Below are 26,510 nucleotides of genomic sequence, written 5' to 3' on the forward strand. Positions count from 1 at the left end.
AGCCCAGCGCTTATGCAGAGGGCCAGGGTGGTCCTGGGATTCAATGATCTGCTTTAATCTGTGGCCTCAAGTGACTGGCCTTGGCAGGAAGAGTCATGGGGTTTATATTTACAGCAAGGATCTCGATATGCTTGTCCTGTGCTTTTCACATTGTTCCCTCTGGAAGGTAAGGGGAACTTAATCTCTCTGGCCTCCACTATTTTGGGGAACCTCGTGTTGACCTAAGAAAAGTGAGAAGCAAGGTCAAGGAGGAAAGGAGGGCACCGTCCCAAGTCTCCGCTTACTGTGGAATGAGCTGAGCACTCGAGATGTATTTGGCTACTGGCAAAGCATTTTGTGGAATTTCAGAATCAAGAGGCAGGGAAGCTGTGTGGCTGAATTCTAAAGAACCCCATCAAGTTTGTGCCATCTTAGTAATGGTAACAGGACAAGAAAGGAAACTGCATTCAAGCGTCCACACAATCAATTCATCCCAGACCTTTGAGCTGTGTCCTTCTTGATAAAAGGTGTACGTCCCTGTTCATCAGAAAACGATCACCCTAAAATTCATCAAATTTCTCTTTTTACTCTGTCTTGCTGGAGGCTCAGTCATACGTAAAGCTCACTTCTAATAACTGTATTATCCCCGATTTCTTTCTTTTCTTTTTAAACTTAAATTTGCCAGATTTCCCTGTATGTTTTATTTTTTTAAATAAATTTCTTTCTTTATTTTTTTTTGGCTGTGTTGGGTCTTTGTTTTTGCATGCGGGCTTTCTCTAGTTGGGGTGAGCAGGGGCTACTCTTCGTTGCAGTGTGCAGGCTTCTCATTGTGGTGGCTTCTCTTGTGGCGGAGCACGGGCTCTAGGCGTGCGGGCTTCAGAAGTTGTGGCGCGCGGGCTTGGTAGCTGTGGCTCAGGGGCTATAGAGAGCAAGCTCAGTAGTTGTGGCGCACGGGCTTAGTTACCCCACAACATGTGGGATCTTCCCAGACCCGGGCTCGAACCCGTGTCCCTGCATTGGCAGGCGGGTTCTTAACCAATGCACCACCAGGGAAGTCCCTATCCCCGATTTCTAACACTATCTTTTCCTTTCTGAAATCTCCTTTCCCTTCTATTTTAGCCAGATACGTAAGTGATTCATCATAAGCCTCCTTGAGTACATTTTGGATAGAGATAAGAATAAAATGTCAATGAATGAAGTGAAAGATGTTTCCTTGTTTTGGTTTTCATTCCCATGGACCATAGTGGCTGCCCAACCAGGGCCGAATTAGGAAGTAACTACAGCCTAGGGACTCGAAAAAAGGTGGTTAAAAAAAAAATCTTATATTTAGCTTTGTGTTTCGAACCTACAGATGTAGCTGGTGCTCTTGGACTTCACTTAAAACAAAATAGCAAAGCTTCCCTGTCTGACTTGGAAGGAGTTAGGAGAGGGCTCACTCCATCAACCTGTCACTTGTGAACTGAGTTTTAACTCTCAGGCAGACACGAGATCGATCCTCTCTTAAGCCTTTCTAAGCTCCAGGAGGTCAAGCGTTTGGGTTTCAATGGAGCCATCAACAAACACCAGCTAACTGAAATACGTGAGGTCAACCAAGGCACCACTGTCCAGAGAGCCAAAAGCTACCTGCAGTTGCAAACTTACCAACCAAACTTTTTACCGCAAGGAAGAATGAACCCTAGTTCATCTCACCCACTCTTTATTTTCCCCAGGCCTGGATGTTCCTCCAGCTCTACAACGTACAAAGTCATCTTGGAAGTTCACGCAAATTCCCCGTGTTTGTGAGAAGTATATTATACTGAGAAGCAAAAAGCTCTGAATTCCCTATTCCCAGAGCTCTGCTGCTCAGGTGCGACCCCAAGACTGACGCTGGCCCTTCCAGGACTCTGCCTGCTGAGGGGAGTGGAGAAGGATGGAGGCTGGAGAGTTTCCTGTGGGCATCAGACAGGAGGAAGGCTGCTCCCTCTGCAGGGCTGGAGGCATCTTGATCCGCTCGCTGCTCTTCAACACACACACACACACACATACACACACACACACACAGGATTCCTCAGACTGCCTTCCATAATTTACGCCCTCGAACGGAGGTTCTCTGTTCCCTGCCCCACCTTGCTTCTCCCTGTGGAGCAGGCCCAGCCCCGGCTGAGAATTAGGTAACCTTAAGAACTAGGTGTTCCTAAGACAGGAGCCCAGACCAGTCTTCAAGTGGGAAACAGCTCTTGAGCCTCTTGACAGCCTCTGGAGCCAGGAATACCTCTAAGAGGGTGTTGCCCATTTCCCCTTGGAAATTCTCCTTTTCCTCTGGCCATGACTCTTACTCCTTGGCTTGGGCACTAGAGCTGGCAGTCAGCACAGGCAGTGATGGGTGGGTGTCCTCTGAGTGGCTGAGGCTGTGGACTGTTTCCCCCTCTCCCACCTCCTGCTCTGCAGCCCCCGGGGGTGAGTTACCTGTCACCAGCTATTCTGGCCAGGAGGGGCTCCAGCCAGCCCGGGTGGCACTCGCAGTGGGCGTCCATGAAGACCAGCACGTCCCCGGTGGCCCTGGCGGCGCCCAGCATCCGGGCCCTGGCGGCGCCCAGCCTCCTGTTGCTCCTGAGCAGCTTCACCCCCTCCAGCCGGGCCACATACTTGCTGAGAGCCGACTTGAGCTGTCCTGGAAGCAACAGGACAGTGGGGTCACAGACGCCACAGCCCACGAGATCGCGATGACCCTCACCGGGATCATCGTCAACAGGTCTACCTTGGGAGCTGTGGCGAGCACAAGAGTCCCGAGCAGCCCGTACGTGGTGGTGGTTGTGAAGGTGTAAAATGCTTCGTTAGTTTCGGTGGGTCAGGATTCTCTCCAGTAAACACCAAAAGAAATGGTGTCGTAAAACTAAGAGAGGAGAGAACTCGCTCACATCCTCTAAATGAAGCAATGAGGTTGAAGCAGATACTGCCAGTGCCCTACTCAGAAGCCCTGAGATTCCTTTTACTGATCTGGTTTGCTTTGCACGTGCCCAGCTGCTGTGGGCTGGCTGCTAACGGCAATCAGCAGCCTTCCCTGGAGATGTGCCCTAGAGTATTGGAACCACCTGTCCTGCAAGTGGCAGGGAGTCATGCGGAATGATACCCCTCACCCCAGGTGCCAGAGTCAATGACCCGCCATTGCCAGGGTACCAAGCCCGCTCCCTTGCCTCAAGGCAAGACGGATGCTGAGGTGCAGTTTACATTGCAGGGCTCCCCCTGGGATCAGGCTGTGGCTGAACTTCATCTGACGCCACATCTAAGTTCAGCTCCTTCCTCTGCCTCTCCGGCTTTCCCCACTCCCCTACAGCGTTCCCCGGAGGGCACCGCCCCCGCCAAATCACATGCACATGAGGCCCCATCTCAGGCTCTGCTTCTAGGGTACCTGAGCTAAGACACAGTGGTCAAGGAAGTCAAAGACAGAGGGTCCCTTTCATGTGACTGCCAGTAGGTCATTGGTGGCCCTGGCCGAAGCGGTCTCACTGCAGTGGTAGCGGTGACTGGGCAATGCAGTGCATCGAAGGGAAAATGGAAGGTAGGAAATGGAGACCAAAAGTCTAAACGTTCTTTTAGGAATGACAATCTATAGAGGTGACAGGATGAGACAAGTTTGTTAGGCTTTGTCTTCAAGATCAGAAATGCTATGTGTATGGGCATGCTGAGTACCCCCAGATAAGCAAACTAGTGGAGATGGAAAGAACAATGTATAGTCGTTCCTCAGTATCTGGGTGAGGGGATTGGTTCCAGGACCCCCCGTAGATACCAAAGTCTGCAGATGTTCAAGTGCCTTATATAAAAGGACAGCACAGTCAGCCCTTTGTGTCTGAGGGTTCTGCATCTGAGGATTCAACGAGCAGAATAGGTCTTTGGTATTCACAGAGAAGCAGTGCCCCTGGGGCTCTTCACTAATGAGTTACCTGCGCCTGCATCCCATCTGCAGGTCTGCTTTGGGGAACCTTGCCTGCACAGGTTCCAAACCCCAGTCTGTGCACGGGAACCCCCCAGGTGCCAGGCCCTCCCCAGGGAACCTGGAGGAAGCCCGCGGGCACCTTGCTGGCTAAGGTCGTCCACCAGGATGATCTCCTTCAGGTAGGCCCTGGGCGCTGTGTCCAGGATGCTATGCACGGTTCTCAGGAGGGTGGACCAGGCCTCATCGTGGAAACAGAGGATGACGCTGGCTGTGGGCAGGCTGTCTCCGGGACGCTGCTGCAGACACCTGCAGGGAAGAGAAGCAGGGCGCTGAGGGGAAGGGCAGGCCCTGGCTGGGGCTTCTTCAGCCAATGGCTCTCCTCCCAACTCACCGGCTCTCTCTGGGTTTTCTCAGAATTTCCACGTAAAGAGAACCCATTACACCCTGACAGAAGTGCTGTCCACTATCTCCCAGGACTCGGGTTCTGAGAGCTTCTTTACAATGTTAACCCACGCCTCTCCCGTAGCAGTTGAGAGGTATTACCACCATTCTCAGCAGATGACTGTCCTAATCTGTAAAGTGGGAATGAATGACAATATCACCAACCTCTTAGAGCTGCCGTGAGGCTTAAACAGGACGAGGTACAGAGTAATTGTCCTGTGAACATGAAAGATCATCGGTTTAGGAGTAGGGACACTATTTTCTTTATTTGTGTATTTCTATAATCTAGTACAGCATCTGACACATAATGCATGTTAATCAATATTTCAATCTGTGCGTGTCCTTTGCCCTAAGGTGGGTCTCTTGTAGGCAGCATACTGTAGGCTTTTTTTTTCGAGACTGTGTCTTTTTATTTATTTATTTTTTCTGTGTTGGGTCTTCGTTTCTGTGCAAGGGCTCTCTCTAGTTGTGCCAAGCGGGGGCCACTCTTCATCGCGGTGCGTGGGCCTCTCACTATCGCGGCCTCTCTTGTTGCGGAGCACAGGCTCCAGACGCGCAGGCTCAGTAGTTGTGGCTCAGAGGCCCAGCTGCTCTGCGGCATGTGGGATCCTCCCAGACCAGGGCTCGAACCTGTGTCCCCTGCATTAGCGGGCAGATTCTCAACCACTGCGCCACCAGGGAAGCCCGACTCTGTGTCTTTTGATTGGAGCGTTTAATCCATTGACATTTAAGGTAATTATTCATAGATATGTATTTATTGCCAATTTTAACCTTGTTTTCCCATTGATTTTAAATTTCTTCTTTGTCCCTTTCTTTTTCTTTTTCCTTTTCTGGTTTGATGATTTTCTTTATATTATGCTTATGTTCTTTTCTTTTTGGTTTTTGTGACTCTATTGTATATTTTTGATTTGTGGTTACCCTGTTTTTCAAGTATGTTAACTCATCTTCCTATATCTAATTGCTTTAGACTGGTAGTCATATAGACTCAAACACATTCTAGAAAAAAAAATCTATATTTCTTTACTCTCCTTCATATTTTATGATTTCGATGATTTTATGATTTTACATCTTCATTTTCATTCTTTTGCTGTTCATTGTGGTTATGATTGCTTTAACAGAAAATTTTTAAAAAATCTGTGTACTGGCTTATTTAAATGATTTACTTTCCAACTGTGATTTTCTCTTTCCTATAGATTCTTACTTCTTTTCTATTTAGAGAAGACCTTTCAATATTTCCTTTAGGATAGGTTTAGCATTACTGTATTCTTTTAGCTTTTGCTTGCCTGAGAAATTCTTTCTCTCTCTTTCTATTCTAAATGATAATATTGCTGGGAAGAGTATCCTAGGTTGCAGATTTTTCCCCTTGAGGACTCTGAATATATCTTGTCATTCCTTCTGGCCTGAACGTTTCTGTAGAGAAATCAACTGACAGCCTTATGAGGGTTCCCTCGTGAGGAACTCTTTGTTTTTCTCTTTCTGCCTTTAGAATCTGCTCATGGGAGATGCCACCTGAAGGGTCAGCCCGAGCTGCTCACCAGCTGGACATCTCTCTGCCGGGTACCTCCCAGCCAAAGCTGGAGCTCTCAACACTCTGGAAACCTGCCCGTGACTCTCTGGGCAAAATCCTATGTGGTGGAGGATTGATACTAGGTAAGTTCTTTAACTTAATGGTAAAACAGAAATCTTAGATAATTAAACAAAAAAGCGCATGAACATCTCATAAGGTAGCTGTGACAACTGTCTTATTGTTTCCTTATTTATACACTATTTCTTTTCATAAAGTATTTAAAGTCACTCTCAAGAAATAAGTACCATAAAATAATGGTAAAAGAAAAAATAAGGCTGAAAAGTCAAGAGTAGGGAAATAGAAGTAAGAGTGTGCGGACAAAGAATGTCGCCTGCCATTCCAGTAAAAAGAAAAGAACGTTGTAGCCATCAAGCCAACAGCCAGTGCATCCCTCACCCACAATGCACCCTGAGGGGATTCAGGATGCAGAAAAAGAGGATACTTAAGATACTTATTTAAGGAATAATTTCAATGAGCCCAGACTTTTGCATCTTCCCTTACGTAGAAAAGCACTAAAATCATTAACTTGAGATATCTGTGTTTTGTGATTAGCAGTTATCTTTTTTTTTTTAAACATCTTTATTGAGGTACAATTGCTTTACAATGGTGTGTCAGTTTCCGCTTTATAACAAAGTGAATCAGTTATACATATACATATGTTCCCATATGTCTTCCCTCTTGCATCTCCCTCCCTCCCACTCTCCCTATCCCACCCCTCCAGGCTGTCACAAAGCACCGAGCTAATATCCCTGTGCCTTGCGGCTGCTTCCACCTAGCTATCTACCTTACTACGTTTGTTAGTGTGTATATGTCCATGACTCTCTCTCACCCTGTCAAAGCTCACCCTTCCCCCTCCCCATATCCTCAAGTCCGTTCTCCAGTAGGTCTGCGTCTTTATTCCTGTCTTACCCCTAGGTTCTTCATGACATTTTTTTCCCTTAAATTCCATACAATGGAATATTACTCAGCCTTAAAAAGAAATGAAATTGAGCTATTTGTAATGAGATGGATAGACCTAGAGTCTGTCATTCAGAGTGAAGTAAGTCAGAAAGAAAAAGACAAATACCGTATGCTAGCAGTTATCTTTTGATGTTCAGCTCCATGGTTTGTCTGTTTATTTGTTTGTTTGTTTTCAGCAAAACCTCCTATATATCCTCCCCTACCTCTTTGGAGCAGTTCCTCAGAGCTATTTGAGAGCCTGTCTCCCCGGCTATGGTCCTCAGTAAGATTCCCAAATAAAACATAACTGGCAACTCTTAGGCTGTGCATTTTTCTTTAGCTGACAAGTAGAAAGTCAACATCTGGAGAAAGAACATACATTCATAGGTCAAAAGGGCCTTGGTATTTCTAGAGAGAATCTAAAATTTGACTCTGAGCTTCCTGGTAGCCAAAGTAAAATGGGAGGTTTGTTCTGCAATAGAATTATTACCATCAGAAAAGTTACATACCAGATATTTTAGGGAAAGCAATGTTCTTTCTAGACTGTTTTTTTTTTTTACAATTTATAACTTTTTCATTTGAAATCATTTAAGACTCAAAAGAAGTTGCAAAAATAGTACAGACAGTTCCCGTGTCATCTTCACCCAGCTTTGCCGAATGATCCACAATGATCCAAACCAGGAATCTGACATTGTTCAATACTATTAACTCAAATACAGACCTCATTTAGATTTCACTAGTTTTTACACCTCGCACTAGTTTCTAAAAGAAATTCCTATGGACTTTAGAAAGAATTCCCTCAAGAGATGACAGTGTCCTTAGAAGCATCCCTAAGAAGAATAAAATAATGAACTATACTATACATGAACCTTTACAGCTTGATTTCAGGATGGTCAAATAACACATCCAAAGTGGAACCAGTTCCCATGAAGTTTTGGGACGATAACGGAGAGGCCCCAGCGCACGCTGCACTCTCGACTGTCTTCGACCCCCTCTACCCTCCCTCTCTCCCACCCCACAGCCCCTCCTCTCACCCCAGGCCCTGGTGGAGCTTTCCTCCTGCAGTCTATCCGAGTTCGAGAAGTTCCACTCTGCCCCCAGAACTGCTCTAGATCTGCTCACAAACAAACAGGTTCAAATTTTCCTTTGTGTGTTCTCCATTTCCTGTGTGGTTGTACGTATTGGCAGATCCAGGGGTTCTAGAGATGGGGACCTCCAATGGCTGTTGAAAAGAAATCTTGCCTCAGTGGACTCAGTGAGTACAGAAAAACCCAAAAACATTACTTGGGCGATTGCTCGGAGGCTGGCTGTTTTCCAGGTCAGACAGGAGAGGAGTTTGGGGACAAGGAGGTCTGCAGATGGGATGCCCATGGGTGCAGATTCAGAGGGACTGAAGTTCATCACCTCAGGGCAGAACACAGCCATACCTTCCCCGGGGCCTGGCCCCTTCTCCACCCCAATCTATAGAATATATGGACAGAAGACGACACTTCTGTGTGTGTGTGTCTGTGTGTCTTTGTCTGTGTGCACCCATGTGTCCTTGTAGAATGGTGGTCAAAAGAGCTTGGACTTGGAATCAGACAAATTTTGATTTGAATCTCCCCCCTGCTGCTCCCTGAGTTTCTCTGGGTAATATACTCAATATTTAACTCTCCTCAAGTCAGGAGACGGGGGAACTTCCTGCCGGGCTACAGAGCTGGGGCCCCCGGGCAACCAACTTTCTCTCCTTGGCCTCACAGGACATTCCCTGTGAGGATGCAGAGATGATTCAGCTGTGGATGCGGGAGCCCCGCTACTTCCTAGCTGTGTAAACGACCTTGGACAAGTAAAGTGGCTTCCTGGGGCCTTGGTTTCTGCAGGCGGGTGACAGTAGCCCCCATGTTGCAGGGCTGCTGTGAAGATGAGATGGCTTTTTCACGAAGCACTAAGAACGGTGCTGGCACTGAGCGCTGCGTAAGTATTCACTGCCATGATCAGAGGATGTATTATCACTGCAGGATGGATCACCAAGGCTCTTCCAGCCTTGAAATTCTGTGTTGCTGACTCTTCTATGCATGGGACAGGGGGAAGGGAAGAGTACAAACCAGGGGAGCAGGGGTTTCAAAGAGAATCTCAGAGGACTCCCCTCCTCTCCCTCCACTAGGGTTTTCTAGGTTTTATGCATAGAACTGTGTTCTCTCTTCCTGGTGAGAGAGGTGGGTGAAGAGATGACAGGCAAGGCTGGGATGAGCTCAATAGGCTGCGAGGACTTTGAAAGGCAAATGGGCTTCTGGAAGCTCTTCCAAGGCCAAGGGCTGTACCTCCCTGAGCCACGGAGGCAGGTGTCCTGGCACCAGCTCCGAGAGGACCCTTCACCTGCCCCGTGGAAAGATGCTCACATGGCCTCCAAGACATAAACAGGTGGTGCTGGAACACCTCTTCAGGCAACCACAGAACTGCCCGGGGCCGTGAACTGGAAATAGCCGTGGCGGTACCGTGGTCTTTCAGGGCCGAGCGCCATGGGCTCCTGTGAGAAGGCCAGTGCTCTCACCGCGGTCTGAGTGCGGTGCTAAGTATCGTCAACAGAGGATGGCGAAGCCTGTGTCTCGGGGCCAGGGAGATGCTCTTCAGAGGAACCAGGATTGATTCTTTTGTTTCTGGGGGGCGGGGTGAGGAGGCGCAGGGGCCTGTGGGCAGGGCAGGCTGTGTAGAGCCCCGTGGAAGGAAGGGCTCTGGATACATGCCTGGGCTTCTGCGGTCGGTGGTCATCAGCCCCTGCGCAGCACCGGGTCTCGTAGGGATAGGCAGATGGGCCCATGTGATAGCATAGCGTGGAGAAGGGGTGTGTGACATGCGATACCGTGAGAGCTCAAACACCGTGACAGTTCAGGGCATCTTAGGAAGAGTCCGTATGTGTCATCAAGCTTTGGCATTGAGTTCAAATCCTGTATCTGTCCTTGTGTGACTCGGACAAGCGACATGAGCTCTCTGATAACCATCTTTACTTTCAACAATTTCCAGATCCGCAGAACCAGTCACATCTGTAGTAATCAATTGTTATTTTTCGAAATACTTTTGATTCCAGTATGTCCTTTTTGAGCATGCATTTTACTTAACCTCAGTAATTTTCGTCTGTGAAATGGGTTTGTTGGAAGGATCAAATGAGTTAATTCATACAAAGTACTTAGAGCAGTGCCTTACTCATAAGTAACAGTTCAATACATGCTAGTTATTATTATTTCTTGCAAGCCTCCCAAGGGCCTGAATACCTCTCTAGGCCTCAATTTCTTCATCTGTAAAATGAGGATAAGAAGTAGAGTTATTTTAGAGGACTACTTAAAGATTATAAACTTCATATAAATGGAATCACATAACATGCAGCCTTTTGCATCTGGCTTCTTTCACTTAATATAATGTTTTCAAGGTTCATCGTGTTGAAGCATGTATCAGTACTTCATTCCTTTTTACTGATGAATAATGTTCCATTGTTTGAATAGACTGTATTTTATTTATCCATTCATCAGTTGACGGACATTTGAGTATTTCCAGTTTTGGCTATTATGAGTAATGCTGCTGTGAACATTCATGTATAAGTTTTTGTGTGAACATATGTTTCCAATTCTCTTGGGTATAGAGCTAGGACTGGCATTGCCGAGTCATGTGGTAAATCTATGGTTAATATTTTGAGGAGCTGCCAAACTGTTCTCCAAAGCAGCTGCACCATTCTACATTCCACCAACAACCTCTTCACATCCCTGTCAACACTTGTTATTGTCTGGGGTTTTCTTTTTAGCCATTCCAGTGTGGGTGAAATGGTACCTCACTGTGATTTTGATTTGCATTTCCCTACTGACTAATGATTTGAGGATCATTTCATGTGCTTTTTGGCTATTTTCTATGTATTCTTTGGAGAAATGTCTATTCTAATCCTTTGCCTATTTTTAAGTTGGATATCTTTTTATTGTTATTGTAAGGGTTCTTTATATATTCTGATATAAATCCCTAATCAGATATATAATTTGTAAATATTTTCTACCATTTCTGGGATTGTGTCTTCACTTTCTTCAAGCACAAAATTAAAAATTTTATGACGTCCAATTTTTAAGCCACTAAATTTTGAGGTCGTGTGTGTGCAGCACTAGATAATGGATACACAGTCCCGTTTTAAAGATGAGGAAATTAGAGTCCAGAGAGCTTAAGTGACTTGCTTAAAGTTGCACAGCAAATTGCTGATGGTCAGTGTGACTCTAAACCTTGTGCTCTTGACCAGTATATACATATCCCCATCTTGGACTGAAGTGCTAATAGAATGTTCTGGATTCAGAGTCATAAGGCTTGGGTTCTGATGTCCAGATCACAGTGACTGTGATGGGGGGGGCGTTATTTGAAGAACATGCAATCCATTGGTTTCATCACAAGCTCTGAACTGTCTACACTGATTCAGTAAAGTCCTCAGAAAGCAACTTACTTTGATCCCACTGTCTTGGCTGCCTTAGAAATTTGCTTCTGTGGAGTTCTGCTTGACACCATGCTCTCAGCGTTGATCAGAGAACAGTACATGAAGGCATTTCAGGACAGCCTGCTTTGCATTACAGTCTCTGTAACACCTGTGGAGGGGAATTGTCTCCTCCAGCACTTTCTATCCCCTCCATGCAACTTTAGAGGGAAATTCCTGGCAGATAGAAGTGCCAGGAAAAGCTTTTCCTCCTCTGAGGACCTGGTGTGTTTCCTGTTCCTGAGCAACAAGGATCATGATACTTATCGAGTTTCCTTTTTCACTTTGGCCGCCAGGAAGCTCAGAGTAAGGAATTAGGATATTTAGTCATTGGTTGCTTATTTTCACTCTAATTTTCTCTTTGATCTTGATCTTCCATCTCTCCATCCAGTCATTTAACTGATATTGACTGACAACCTACTATGTGTGAGGACTGGAAGATGAATTAAGTAGATAAAATCCTTGAAGCAGAATCTGTGGTGCCCTGCCCATATCCCCTCGGGGATATCATGTAATACAGCACAGCCTGACTTCCAATTGCCCGAGCATTTTCTCTGACTGCCAGAGAAGCTCGAAGAGGTGGAGAGTAACCTCCCTCCACCCCTGGGAGCTGCTGCCCTCAGTCAGTGACTAAAATGAGTTGGTGTATTAATATCCAGCAACCCAGACCCTAAGGGTGGGGGTGGGTAATAATGAGATGCTGTCTTCCAGGTTCCCCCCAGGGCTGAACTCTAGCTGCCTGCAGAGGTAACTGCCTGCAAACCCACTTTTCATTGGCTGTTCCCTACCAGGGCTCCCAGGCAACACCTGCAAAACAACTCTCTGTCCTTAGGGTCTGCTTTGGGGGAACCCAAACTCAGATAGTCTCTGATATCATGGACTTTATATCCTATTAAACAGAAAACCACAGAATTATTCAACAACTGAACCCAGGACCTGAGAGTGGGTGGGACACAGTCAGGGAAGGTGTGTGAGAGGGGAGAGGTGTTCTTGGCAGAGGTCACAGCCTCTGCTAAGGCCTGGAGGTGGGAAGGGGATTGGCCTGTACCAGGAAAGGAAGGAAAGATTTTCTAAAGTATACTTCCCTTTATCCTGACTAAACATGATATTAATAGCAATTTTGTATTTCATAATGTATCTTCAAATCCTTTGAGGGAATAAAGTGGGTAGGTAAACAAACAAGAGAGCAAAAGGTAAGTGGTCCACGCAGGGGCCCTGGGCAAGTCGCTTCCCTCCCCTGGCGACCTGGGTTCTTTCTGTCAAGTGGGGATGTTTTTCCTGCTCTGTCTGTGCCACGGCTTTGCTGGGGGGTGTGAATGAGGCAGGGCAGAGAAACAGCTCTTGTACATTGTGAAGCAGTGTCCAAATATCACCAGGTACTCATGAAGCGATCCAAGAAGAAATCCATGTTTTCATTATTAAATAATGGAGGCATTTTCTTTGTCCTTCAACCATATACCTGGTGAATATTTTACGGTCTCAGTTTGTATACATCACTCAAGTATCCAAAAGCCCACCCTGACCTCATTTGTCCATCTTCTGAGTGGCAGCAGGTGGGGAAGGAAAGACCCAGGGCTTTGGAATCAAATCAATGTGGCTTTGAATCTTGGCTCTGTTATTTATTTATATCCCTTAATTAGCCAGCACAGGGAGTCTGAGACCTTTCTCCAGCCCACGGCTGCCGCCTGGATTAAAAGGGATCATTCAGGCCCAGGAGAGCTGCTCAATGAGTGCAAACTTTATGTCTTCACACTTCAAGATCAGGAGAGTCTGCATCTGTGTTTGCACACAGATGCACGCCCTTACTTCATGCAGCTCCAGGGTCCCCTGTGAACTCAGAACATGCATTTGGAGGCTGATTCTGAAGAGAATGAGTCACAGCAGTGCACCAGATGGCCTGGCTGTGACACAAACCCTCTCCTGCCCTTCCCTTGCCTGGCCAGAGTAGAAAGGTTTCTGCCGGGTTTTCTAAAGCTGGTTTGGAGTGACTGACCCCCTGCTCCTACCAAATCAGCAGAGGCCCCCCACTGAGATGGGCTTCCCTGTCTCAGTCCTGAGCCCAGTGATGTAACAGCTGGTCACTTCTCTGCATCCCTCAGTGTACCCTGAGCTCTTTGGGGGTGGGGCTGGGGCTTGCTCACCTTCTCACTTTCAATAGTCGCTAAACAAATAATTATTCAATGAATGAAGGTGGACACTGTTCTTGCTTTCAAGGGGTGTATAGGCTGGCTGTCTATAGACACAGGACAATAATACCAATTTCTTGCATTCTGGGAAAACCCCGAGATTCAGCCCATTGTGTCTCTAATTGGTAGAGCTCATCTTGGGGACACCAATTTCCAGGCCAGACCTGGGGATAGAGCGGCTGGAGATACAGCCTGTGGACAATGCCTTAGAAGGATGGACAAAGGAGCTTACAGATGAGAGAGAAATGTGGAAGGGCAGGAGCCTGTAGGTGAGGCTGAGGCTGCCAGCCCGTCACTCACCACAGTGGAGACAAGTCACACAAGGTGCATGCAATCCCCTTCTCTTTGTGGGAGTCCTCTGAATTCTCCCAGCCTCCTTCTGAGGGGCTCCAGGCATCCTTGGCTTTGCTCTGATCCTGGCTCCCTAGTCCTGGACTAAAGATGGGTACCGACTAGGAGTCTCTGGTCTGAACACTGAAGGCTCCTGGTGCAAGAGCTCCGCCTAACAGGGACAGCTGCCCCGAGAATAGCCAGCTGCCCCAGACCGATCCTTGGTCTCAAGGTGATATTCAGACACACAGCGAGGGTCAGCAGCTGGTAGCAGGTCACAGAATGGGCAGTAAGCCAACGATGAGGCAGCAGAAGCCAAGAGGTAGCCCAGCGCTTCTCAGATATTAACAGGTACCCACATCACCCGGCATCTCCATAAATGCAGATTTGGGATCCAGGAGGTCTGGGGTGGGGCCTGAGAGTCTGCATCTCTACTGAGCAAGCTCCCGGGTGATGCTGATACAGGTGGGTGCTAGACGACAGCTTGAGTAGAGGACAAGACCTCAGCAGGGAAGTTGCAACAGGAGTGAGTGCCGGGCCTCCAGCTGCCAGAGGACATCAGGAAGGCACAATCCCAGAAGCACTGTGACCCGTGAGTCCCCTTCCTGCACTTCCTGCAGTCTTCCCTGGGCAGTCCCTGCTCCTTACTTCCCTGGGAAGTCTCGAAGCAACCCTGCCACCTGCACTCACGTGAGTGTCTCTGTTCCTTTTCACCTAAGAGGACCTAGATGGGTAGCTCCCGGCCTGGCTGCACACAAGAATCACTTAGAGAGCGAGTCCCGGTCAGTTGTATTTTGCTTGGTTGGTCTGCGGGTGGGGAGCCTGGCCGCGATGATTCACAAAGCACTCACATGCAGGCAGGGCTGTGAGCCGTAGGCCTCATCTGCTTACTCAAACTTTAACACGAGCGCAAACCACCTGCGGGTCTTGTTAAAAACAGCGTTTCTCAAGCAGTAGGTCTGAGTGGGCCTGAGACTCTGCATTTCTGATGCTGCAGGTCTGAGGCCCACACTGTGAGTGGCACTGCAGTAAATAACAGCAGCTTTCCCCATTAATTAAAAAAAAGATTAGATGCAGGTCGATCACTTCTGATCTAACCCCCGAGGCTGGCCCGAAGCACAAGACAAGACCCCACTGCACAGGGCACCATAAGTGCATTCGATCTCAAAGAGTCACACTCAGCTCTGTCTATACCACAACCCCACTATGGGGGCCGGATCCAGGGTGGAGATCCAGGGAGGCGCCGCTCCCGGCCGTGGCTACGCTGGCCTCGGGGGCTTGGTGCTTGTGGGTTTCCTTCGACACCTGGCTGGCCAAGTCCCACACATACTGGGTTGTTTTCCCTCTCTTGTTGCCGGAGGGGGATGAGCTGGGCTCCAGCCCCCAGTCTCTGCCCCAGGCTACTGACCCCTCCCCAAGGGGCATGCCCACTCCCCCAGATTTACTGATGATGCCCTGTCAGCCGCCTCTCCTCTCTTTTGCAGCCCAGGTGCCAAAGCCATCCTGGGGTGTCTCGCTGCCCACCAGGAACTGACCTGACCCTGTGGACTGCAGCACCCCTCCTGCTTGACAGCAAAGCTCCTGCCAAAGGGGCCTCTGGGGCAGGAGGGGGGTGGGGTGAGCCGAGGAGGAGATGCTCCTTCCTACTTCCCCCCACTGGTGGGGGAGTGCCTGGTGCCTCGCAGCCCTGGTTCTCAGCCCTGGCTGCACGTTGGAACTACCAGGGGACACCCAGGCCTCACCCCAGACCAACTAAATAAGAATCCCTGAAAGTGGGACCCGCGCAGGAGTCCTTCTTATGACTTCCCAGGTAATTCTGATGTGCTGCCAAATCTGTGATGACTTAGCAGCTGGAGGGGCAGAAAATAACTCATGGGTCAGAGAAAGGACAGTGGTGTAAGGCCCACAGCGGCCCGCTCCAATCTTCCTCCGTCTTTACAACTCACTCCTAGGTCCTATGCTAGAGAATACAATAAGGGCATCTTCTGTTTGGACTTGAACACTGTGAGGGGGGACTGGCGGGGGGGGGAATCAGCACACACTTCATCTCATTTGATCCACAACCCTATGCAAGGGTGTTATTATCATCGCCATTTTACAGTTGGAGAAACCGAGGCTCAGAGAGGTTGAGTGATTACACAAGGTCACACAGTAAGGGGTGGTGTCCAGAATTCAACCCCAGGCCCACTGTTCTACGGGCGTATGATTTAGTCACAGTTGCGGGCATATTAACCAGGGAAACATGGGCCAAACGGTAAACACAAGTTATAAGTTGGCATAGGCAGGTAGCGTGCAGCCAGCTACGGCTGACCTGACATTTGCGTTTAAGTGTAAAACCCTGGGCCATGAAGGGGACTGTGTTTCTTTCTGCCTCTCTTCTCTATTCTCCAATCCCAGAACTACCTCCTCCATGGAAACTTCCAGAACCCTACTACCTCTCCACTCACCAACTATACCAGTGGTTCCCCAAACTGTCTAGTATCAGCTTGTAAAAATTCAGATCGCTGGGTTCCAACTCAGAGCCACCGATAGTCTCTAGCGATGGAGTCTGAAAAATCGACATTTTTTTTTTTTTTTGCGGTATGCGGGCCTCTCATTGTTGTGGCCTCTCCCATTGCGGAGCACAGGCTCCGGACGCGCAGGCTCAGCGGCCATGGCTCACAGGCCTAGCCGCTCCGCGGCATGTGGGACCTTCCTGGACCGGGACACAAACCCGTGTCCCCTGCATCGGCAGGCGGGCTCTCAACCACTGCACCACCAGGGAAGCCCTGAAAAATCTACATTTTAAACAAACAATCTGCAGGAATCTAACATGCACATACGTTTGGGAACCAATGATGTAGTCCCTTGCTGCTCAAAACTGTGGTCTCTGGACCATCAGTGCTGGGACCTGATAGAAATGTCGCATCTGGGGCTGCACCCCTGGCCAACTACCAACATACTCTGCATTTTCACAAGATGCCTGGGGCGATTTGCATACATGTCGAAATTTGAGAAACAGGCTCTATGCAATCTGGTGGGCATAAAGAGTGTCCTCAGACACAAAGGGTAGGTGCTTAAGAAATGGCTGTTCTTCTATGGGTTGTATTTGGGCCCAGTTTTAAATCTAGAAAAATGGTACAGATGAACCTATTTGCAGGGCAGGAATAGAGACGGAGAAGTAGAGAACGGACATGTGGACACGGAGGGCAGGGGTGGGGGGTGGGGAAGGGGAGGGTGGGATGAATTGGGAGATTAGGATTGAAATATATACACTACCATGCGTCAAATAGATAGCTAGCAGGAACATGCTGTAAAGCACAGGAAGCCGAGATCGGTGCTCTGTGATGACCTAGATGGGTGGGATGGGGGGGAGGGAGGTCCAAGAGGGAGGCGATATATGTATACATATAGCGGATTTCTGTACAGCAGAAACTAACACAACATGGTAAAGCAATTATGCTCCAATAGAAAAAAATGTTTTTTAATAAATAAAGTGATGGGAGAAGGAGAATCCTGGCACCCTGGAGGGAGGGTTGGGGCCTTACTTTGCAGAGAATCCCTTGTGCATCCTGGAGCCTGCCAGGAAGGGGCGGTGCCAGTGCCCGTGTGCTTCTGGGGGAGGGGAGTCTGGGGTCTCAGGCTGCAGGGACAGGCTGCGGCCAGAAGAGGGCGCCACATCCCGCCGGACAGAACCAAGCTGGGGGCGGGGGGGAACGGGACCTACCGGCCCGGTTAGTCTGGGACCGAGGGGTTACTGTGATGGGAAAGTCCAGGCAAACTGAAACCAGTTGGTCACCCTGGCTGGAGGAGGCACACACAGAAGTGGTGCACACATGCACATACACACGTGCACATCACACGCATGACACAGTGTACCCACACATGCACACGCATGCACAACACTCACCCATGCACTTCACACCACAAGCATAACACAGACAACACACTTGCAAAAGTACACACGCACCGCTTGCACAACACATTTATAACACAAGGAGCACACACCACACAGTGCACGTGTGCAGCACACTCACAACAAACACGCACGTACGCGGACCACACAAACACGCCAAACAAGCCGCCCATCACAGCACACACACATGCACACAGCACAGTAGGGGTGCCCATTACGCCACGTGCATAACATACACACATGAACCACACACACACAATACACCCGTGCCCGTCACACCATTTACACAACGCATGGGTAAAACACACAAGCACATCATACATATCACACATGTGCACAGTCATGACACACGTACCACAAAAACAGACAGCCCAAGCACCACATAACAACACACACAGGCACAATGCCATGTGCACCACATACAAGATACGTGCACGTGTCACGCAATCACGATGCATACACACATGAACACTGACACATCAACAACACACATGCACGCATGACAAGACACCACACAGCTCGCACCTGTGCACATCCCATCACAGCATACACAGGCACCAGGCACACGGGCACCACTAACACACTACACACAACACACATGCACAGCATCCATTTGACACACGCACAACACAATGCACCCACACTTGCACGATGCGGACACACAGAGACACACACACTCACAGCTTTGGGAGCCAGAGACTCTTGATCGAGGCCGTGTGTCTGGTTGGTAAAACGTCCTTGCTCCAGGCCAATGAAAAGATGTATCAAAAGAAATGGAAAACGATATATCGATTCATTCAGCAATCGTTTCTTTACTGTGTGCTGGGACTACAGGTTCACTGCATGGCAAGGGAAGCAGGCACTGAGTAAACGGATACATCAATGACCATTTAGCTTCGGTTGTCATGAGTGTTACGAATTAAGGCTGCAGAGAGCACAAACCTGTGATGAGGGGGCGGGGCCTGGATGGGTCTGGGAGTTGCCTGAAAAGAGCTGTTGCAGCCAAGACCTGGAGTCGGAGCATCAGGGCTGGGGGCTTTGGTGACATGGGTGAGACTCTGAGGTACACAGTCTAAGGAGGCTTCACCCTCCAGGCGACTGCACCTGCATGCCCCTGAGGGCGAGTGGCTGAGTGGCCAGGCTCAGAGGAGCCCCATTAGGGATCTGAGAAGTAAGTGGTCCGGCTCCCAACTGCTGCTTCACTCCAATCCTTCCGCCCAGAGGGCTGGAGGATGGGTTTGCTTCCCGGGAAACTCTGGGCTCTGGGAAGAGCAGTGCTTATAGGGAAGGGACCTAGTCACCCAACTACCCAGCTGCCCTGCTCCTGGATGCTGGTAACCAGACCCCTCCTCTGCACCCGCCATGGTAATGGTGGGGAGGGCAGGGGGTGCAGGACGAGCCCACCGTTTCCCTGGGCACAGCCTGTATGTCATCCTACTTCCCAGCTTGCCTCCTGGGGGTGGGGGCACCCTGCCAGGTCAGGCTGCATGAGTGCAGTGTTCTAGATCCTGGGTCCTGGACCTGTCCCCTTAGTTTCGCCGACTAAGGAAGGGGGCGAAGAATGGGGGACGCAGGCAATTTGGAGCAAATCCCTGCTTTGGCACCTACTAGCTGTGTGACCGTGGGTAAGTCACTTGGCTTCTCTGTGCCTCATTTTCATACGCATAAAATAGGCATGATCGTAGTGCTAGCACCCATCCTTATAAGTTGTGAGGATTTTTGAGTCAATACAAGAAAAGCTCTTTGATTAAAGTCAAGCACATGGCAAGAGACACGTAAAGGTTAGCTGCAATTGTTACCTTCATCCAAAATAAAAGTAAACCCAACAATCATACTATTAAAATGTGCTGGAACTGGAAGCGTCTTGGAGAACATCCACCCTAGGCCCCTCTGGGTTATAGAGATAAAGCTGTTTGACAATCCACAGAGACAGAAGGACTAGAACCCAGGACGGGAAGAGAAGGGACAAGGAAGGGTTCCTCCTTTTCTGTCTCTAGGACGGTGGTTCTCCCCTGGAGGGCTGGTTAAAGACAGATCGCTGGACCCCACCCAGGGTTTCTGCCTCTGCATCTCTAACACGTCCTCAGGGGATGCCGCCGCTGGTCCAGGGACCACACGTGGAGAAGCGCTGCCCTGAGGCAGTGGAAGCAGAATGCAGAAAGTCTGCATCCCTGGGTATGCTGGTTGCCCTCCAGGAACGGGGGAAGGAGAAGCAAGGGCCTACTTACAGCGGATGCCGTACCTCCGGCAGCGCCCTCTGCAGGGGGATGCGGGCACTGAGCGCCTCCTCCAGGCTGAGCGAGGTCAGCGCCTCTTCTTCAGATGCCCCCGCGTCCTCCTCCTCGGCCGCCCAGTCCCTCTCTGGGGCGTCCTCGTCCGGCCTCCTGCTCAGCCGCTTGATGAGCTGGTAGCTGCCACCTCTCCTGCCCTGGCTCTGGTTCCCTCTCGCCCTGGGAGAGGCCACAGCCACCAGGAGCTGATCCTCCCGCAGCGAGATGAAGGGCGGCAGACCCTCCAGAGGGCCGTACTCTTGGTCCTCGTCCTTGGACTCCAGCACCCACTCCTGGGATTCCCCAAAGTCCAGCCGGTACCCGGCTTCGGGGCCGTGCTTGGCGACCTGAGCTGGGACAGCCTGGGGAAGGGCAGGCAGGGGAGGGTGCAGCACGGCCAGCATCAGCAACACACATCCCAGCAGCAAGAATTGCAGCCTGCAAGGTCCACGCCTGCATCGCTTCCTTACCAGCATGTGGCTGGAACTTGCCAAACGCAACAGGTCATGTTCAAATTCACTGTTTCCTCCTGCTCCTGGTTCCTCCAAGCTGGCAGCAGAACCTGGCTTCCTGGGTCCACCTGGAAGGTTTATCTGCCGGTCACTTAACCTGCTCCTTTTTTCCCCCGCTGACATTTGCCAGCAGCGTGTGTAAGACCGGCTTCCACTTACAATCAGAAAGCCACGGACCCAAGTCCCAGCCCAGGTCCTCTCTGAGCGGGCGTCTTTAATTGCCTTCCAAAAGCCCGTTCACAGGGACTTCAGACTGAACTGTTTGCGCCTCCCTCCACCCCCACCCTTTGATGCCCTTTTCCTCTTTGGGCAAAATAATGTTTCCTTTCTGCTCAGGGGTCCTAGTCCCACGTGTTTCGCTTCCCCCCCTTGCACGAATTGTCAGGCTGCTATGAGATGTCTGGGGGTAGCCGGTGGGTCCTCAGTCTGTCAAAGCTGACAGCCGTCCTCTTTTGGACCCTGCAAGTCGGGTCAGCTCAACAGATGTGAAGCCGGCAGCAGGCTAATTTCCTTTCACACATAGCTCCCCGCGCAGCCGGCCCGAGAAGCTCTGCCAGACGCCGCAGGCGTGCGCCTCGCTCGTGGTCCTAATGCCCTCACTGTTCCCAGGCTTTGCGCAACCGGAGGAACCCGACTCCGGGGAAAACAAACGCCGTCACCGCTAGGACCAAACCCAACAGGAACATCCTAGGAGTTCTGATTCGAATCTCCTTCACAGGAAGGCTTCTTTCCCCACCCAAAGGGGCGGGAAAGAATATTCCCTCCTAATTTCCGGAAGGCTGTACCTGGGATGGAAATGCAGGGAGCTCGCTGCCTATTTGCACACTCAGCCTCCGACAGGTCTGAGGACCACCGTCCTCAACCTTCTGAAAAGGAGTGGAGCTGGGGGAGATGCTTTTGTCACAAGCTCCTCCTGCCCACAACAGCACCTGAATGCCTGCTCTGCACTGGCCTCTGAGCAGGCTGGGGGTGGGGGGTGGGGAGTCAGAAGAAGAGGGGCATGCTCCTTCACTTGTAAATGTCCTTCATTCAACCAATGAATATTGATGAGCACCCACTATGTGCCAAAACTATCCCGGAGACTGGGGGTATAGCAACGAATAAAACAGCAAAATGTGTACCTCGTGGAACTTACATTCTAGTGGGAAAGACAAACAGACAGACAGATAATTAAAATATACAGTGGGAGGCACTTTCCTGGCGGCGCAATGGTTAAGACGCCACACTCCCAATGCAGGGGGCCTGGGTTCGATCCCTGGTCAGGGAACTAGATCCCACATCCATGCCTCAACTAAGGAGCCTAAAAGCCACAACTAAGGAGCCTGCCTGCCGCAGCTAGGACCCGGTACAACCAAATAAATAAATAAATATTTTAAAAAATAATAATAAAAAAATAAAATATACAGTGGGAGAGACAGTGATAAGGGCTAAGGAGAAAAATAAAGCAGGGAAAGGGGTTGGGGAACAAGGGCTGGGCTTCACAATTGACACTGAGTGAGGGAAGGGCTCTCAGAAGCATTTGTGAACGAGGAGGCCTGGGCAGCTCAGTGGGGTGAGCATTTGGGGCAGAGAGCACAGCAAGTACAAAGGTCTCGCGACCAAGAGCATGCCCGGCCTTTTGAGGACCCTCAGAGGGCCCGTGTGGCTGGAACAGAGTGGGCAGGGTGGGAATGGAATGAGAGAGGTAAGAGGGGGGATTACTTAGGACCTTGGGGGGCTAAGGTCGGGATTTTGGCTTCTCCTCTGAGTAAGATGAGAGCCCTTGGAGGGTTGTAAGCAGAAGACAGACACAGTCAACTCGGACGTTAACTGGTCCACTCTGGCTGCTATGCTGAGGTTAGACAGTTGGGGAGAACAGGGCAGAAGCAGGGAGACCAACTGAGGTGTTACTGCGGTGAGACATGATAAGGGCATCACTGGAGGTGGGGCAGTGCTCGGCTTCTGGACGCATTTTAAGGAAGAACCTATACGATTGGTTGGTGAATTAACGTCCAGTGTGAGAGAAAGATGAGTCAAGGATGATTACAAGTTTTTGGTCTGAGCAGTTGGAAGAATCAAGTTGCCGTCAAGGGAGATGGGGAAGGCTGGGAGCATGGAGAGGGCAGTGAAAGCAGTGGTTCCGTTGGGGACACGCATAGCTGGAGATGGCGTTTCAACGGCCAAGGGGAGGGGAAGGGTGGGCAGCTGGATATATGGATGCATGGGGATATATGATAGCTGGAGGTCAGAGGACAGGTCTGGCCTGAAGATAAACAGCCAGACGCCAGCAGCACATAGATGGTGCCTGAAGATCCTGGAGGGAGTGATGGAGACGGGAGAGAGGAGGGGAGCCAGCGAGCTCAGAGGCCTCGGGCGTCAGGTGGACCTGATTGATGGAGGGTGGGTAGCTGGCACCATGAGATGCCACCATCCTGATGTCTAAAGAGGAACCAGGAGTGGGGTGGGGAGGGCTGTCATTGCAGGGTTCCTGGATGAATCGCTCATTGTTTCTGATTTGATTTTAATCTTAAATTGTGAGCATAAACATCTCATGGGGAAAAAAAATGTTTTTCCTTTGGATTCAGTTGCTGCTTCCAGCCTGTGTGTGTGTGTGTGTGTGTGTGTGTGTGTGTGTGTTCACATTTGTTTTCCCTGAAGCCACTCAGAGTCAGAGGTGAAAGAGTGGGTCCTAAACGATTGTTCTCGACAGTCCAGCGCGGCGCCCAATGGACAGCTCACAGGAATTGCCATATTGGACTGTATTTTCCAAATCCCACATCAGGATGTCCTGGGGATGGGAATTGTATGACTTCCAGGTTTAAGAGGCAGGCATTCTGGGAGATGTGGTTTAGAACGTAAGGACATCTGGGGGTTAACGAGGATGATAGGATGGAGAGTCTTGATTCCAGGAAGCTTTCGGAGATCTAAGGGTGCACAGTCTCCACCCTCGGGCAGAGCGCCCTCCTCCATCCTCTCCAGTAACACTGGCCTCCAACTTGCCAGCCTCGTCCCCACTCAGGGCCTTTACCTGGCCTTTCTTCTGCTTGATGGCTCTTTCCCCAGAAGTCCAGCCACATGGTTCACTTCCCCACTTTGATGTCAACTCCAAGATCGCCTATTCAGGGAGAGCTCCCCAACCCACCTCTTCCCATCAGAACCCCTCCATCCACGTGTGGCACTGTCTGTCTGCTTCCCCTCTGCTTTCTCCATGTCTCCATGGCTCTTCTCAATACTCGGTGAGTAAGATACTCATCCGTGTCACTTCTTGATCTGTTTCTATTCATTTTGCTCATTGTGAGTCATCTTTCACTGGTTCTTGGCATGCCTAGTCGTTTTAAATTTGATGTCAGGTGCTGTGAATTTTATCTTGTTGGATATCGGATATGTTCGTATTTCTATACATATTGTTGAGCTTTTTTTCTGGAAGGTCAAATGGTTTGATCTTTGAGCAGTCTTTAGCTAAGGGCCAATTTCCCCCCACTTACTGAAGCAAGACCTTCTGAGTACTTGGCCTGACGCCCCATGAATTAGGAGTTTCCACTCTCGCTGGTGGGAGCACTGACTATTCCCCGCCCTGTGTGAGCTCTGAGGCGTCTTCCCTCTGCTCCTTTAGCTGGTTCCTTCTCTGGCCTTGAGTTGTTTTCCCACAGGCATGTTCTGATCAGAGCTCCTGTGAAGACTTGGGATCCTTGCAAATCTCCGGAGCTCTCTGTGTGTAGCTCTCTGCTCCCCAGGCCTCTGATTTGCATGCTCTAACCCCCTTGGCCTCCCCAGTCTCCCAGTTCTATCTCCTCAAGTCAGGGCCACACCCCGCTCCACCTGGGATCCCCTTCCTGCACTGTAGCCTGGAAACGGTCTCCAGGCAACACACTCACAGGTCTCACCTCATTTGTTTCCTCTCTCTCAGGGATTGCTCTCCCTGTTACCTAAGGACAATTCCTGAAACTATTGTTTTATATTTCTTCCAGGGCTTTCGGTTGCCTCTGAATTACTTGAGGAGGAAAGCACTTCTGTGATGTTGTCTTCATTTGGAGTCCCCTAGTAGCGGGGTCTGGGGTATAGTTGATCCTGATGCGTTCTGGTTTTGTGAATTTGCCTACTTGCTACAATTTATTTGTAACCTCGAAATGAATACTTGTGTCACTTTCACAATCATTTGTGGACGAGTGCGGAGTGGCAAAAATGTTGACTTATGTGATGCGCACATTCCCAGCCGAGGTCACACAGGTGACACTCTGACCTTGTTCCAGCTCTCGTATTATAAACAAGTATCCTGTTCTATCTAGTGCTATGTTTACACATTTTTTTGTGCTTTGTGTTGGTGACTTTGCTGTTCAAAATGGCCCCCAAGCCTAGTGCTGAAGTGCTGTCTAGGGTCGTAAGCGTAGGAGGCTGTGATGAGCCTTACGGGGAAAATGCATGTGTTAGATGAGCTTCGTTCCGGCGTTAAGTTCTGGTGCTGTTGGCCATGAGTTCAATGTTAATGAATCCACAATATATATTAAGTATATTAAGGTGTCTTTGAACATAAACATATAAAACAAGGTTATGTATTGGCTGGTTGACCAGAAGACCAGGGAGCGAGTGGTTCTGTATTTGCTAATTCAGTATTCATAGCAACTTTGTAGAATATCACTCCTACGAAGTCTTGTTACTGCGCAAATAAAATGAACAAATAGTTTATTCATGGAGGGGAGAGGGGAAGAGAGATAGGGAAGGGAAGGTAGCCTTTGAAGAGCATGTCATCGGGGCAGCTATCACTGTGGGTACCTAGAGCTTAGTATCATTGGGGTTGTTTGGGAGCCACAGTAGAGCACGCCTCAGGGTGATCACAACCAAGGGAGAGGGGGTTGGGGTATTTATATACCAACCCCCCATCAGCTGAGGTCTGCTGGGGAGGGGCACTCAGGGCCTGCTGGGGAGCAGACAGAGGCACTGAATGCCAAAGGAAGTCCTCAGACAAAGAGGTGCAGACGCTGGTGATTGAAGTCCAGCCTGGGTTTCTACTACAGGGGGAGAGGATCCAAGCATCTCCTGCAGGTGGCATGGTCAGGGCTTGTAAACTCAGATGCTTCCAGAAGCCAGGCAGGTAATATAAGCAAGAGCAGTAGGCTGAGGGGGGCTGCAGGACCCGGGAGTTTCTCTCCCTGTCTAACAAGAACAGCTGTTCCTCAGCTATGGCCAATTTTTGCCACGCAGGAAAATAGGCCGAGACTTGCCAAATCTTCTGGTTTTTCAAGAAAAGTGGGAAATTCAGATATTTAAAAATGTGAAATCCTAAATTTGTAAAAGCTGGCCGTGAACTTAAAAACTTTTAAATACACCATGAAGGCCAAACAAAACATGGCGGCAGGCCAACTTCAGCCCACAGACCACCAATCTGCAATCTCTCTGATGGAAGGTGTGCGAAACCCCACCTGTTGGGTATGAGGCTGGAGAAAATGGATCGTCATCTCCTGTGCACGCTAAGCCTTCTGGGAGTGCCAAGAGACGCCTAGAAGTCTGCCCTGACATCCACGTGGCTAGGTGTCCCTGTGTCTGTCCGGTGAGCTCACCTCACTCTCCTGCTTCGAGGTTTATTAGAAGTCCAAGGACCGCCATTCCTCGTGGCTACAGGAGTTCTCCAGCGATTTCTTGTCACCATTTTGGCATTTTTCCTCCCGTGAGAAATTAGCTGAGCCTCCTGGGCTATTCGTCTGGCATCTGCTCACCTGCACAGCCGGTCAGCCCACTCCATCACTAAGAACAGGGCTGCTTGCCCAGCCTTCCACCTGCACACAGACTAGAGATTGTCAGAGGAGCTTGCAAGTCGAGTGGTAGTGTGTGGGGAAGCAGGGCCCAGGGAATTGGCCACCATCTGGCATTTTCTGCAACACAGGGGGAGGGAGAAGCCAATGGCTGTGCTCCCAGGGAATGGCAGAGCACCTGTCAGCCAGGGGTCAGGAGTCAGCCAGGGAAACAGATCCACCAAGAGACATAAATGGGAGATATACGACTTGTTGCAGAGATATGATCTCACATAATC

At 49.7% G+C, this 26,510-nt stretch overlaps 1 protein-coding gene across 1 annotated transcript in view; it reads right to left on the minus strand.

Moving 5' to 3' along the window:
• GALNT15 (polypeptide N-acetylgalactosaminyltransferase 15) overlaps nucleotides 1–21,157 on the minus strand; it is a 38,330-nt gene extending 17,173 nt beyond the window's left edge. The window contains exons 1-3 of the mRNA XM_032631499.1: nucleotides 19,953–21,157; nucleotides 4,032–4,198; nucleotides 2,425–2,629 (exon numbers count right to left, since the gene is read on the minus strand). Of these exons, the coding sequence (XP_032487390.1) occupies nucleotides 2,425–2,629; nucleotides 4,032–4,198; nucleotides 19,953–20,629 (1,049 nt within the window). The 5' untranslated portion in view covers nucleotides 20,630–21,157. The remainder of the gene's footprint in view (nucleotides 1–2,424; nucleotides 2,630–4,031; nucleotides 4,199–19,952) is intronic.
• Between the last annotated feature and the right edge of the window lie 5,353 nt (nucleotides 21,158–26,510).

This window comes from Phocoena sinus, chromosome 4 (genome assembly GCF_008692025.1).
Source record: "Phocoena sinus isolate mPhoSin1 chromosome 4, mPhoSin1.pri, whole genome shotgun sequence".
Classification (NCBI taxonomy): Eukaryota; Metazoa; Chordata; class Mammalia; order Artiodactyla; family Phocoenidae; genus Phocoena; species Phocoena sinus.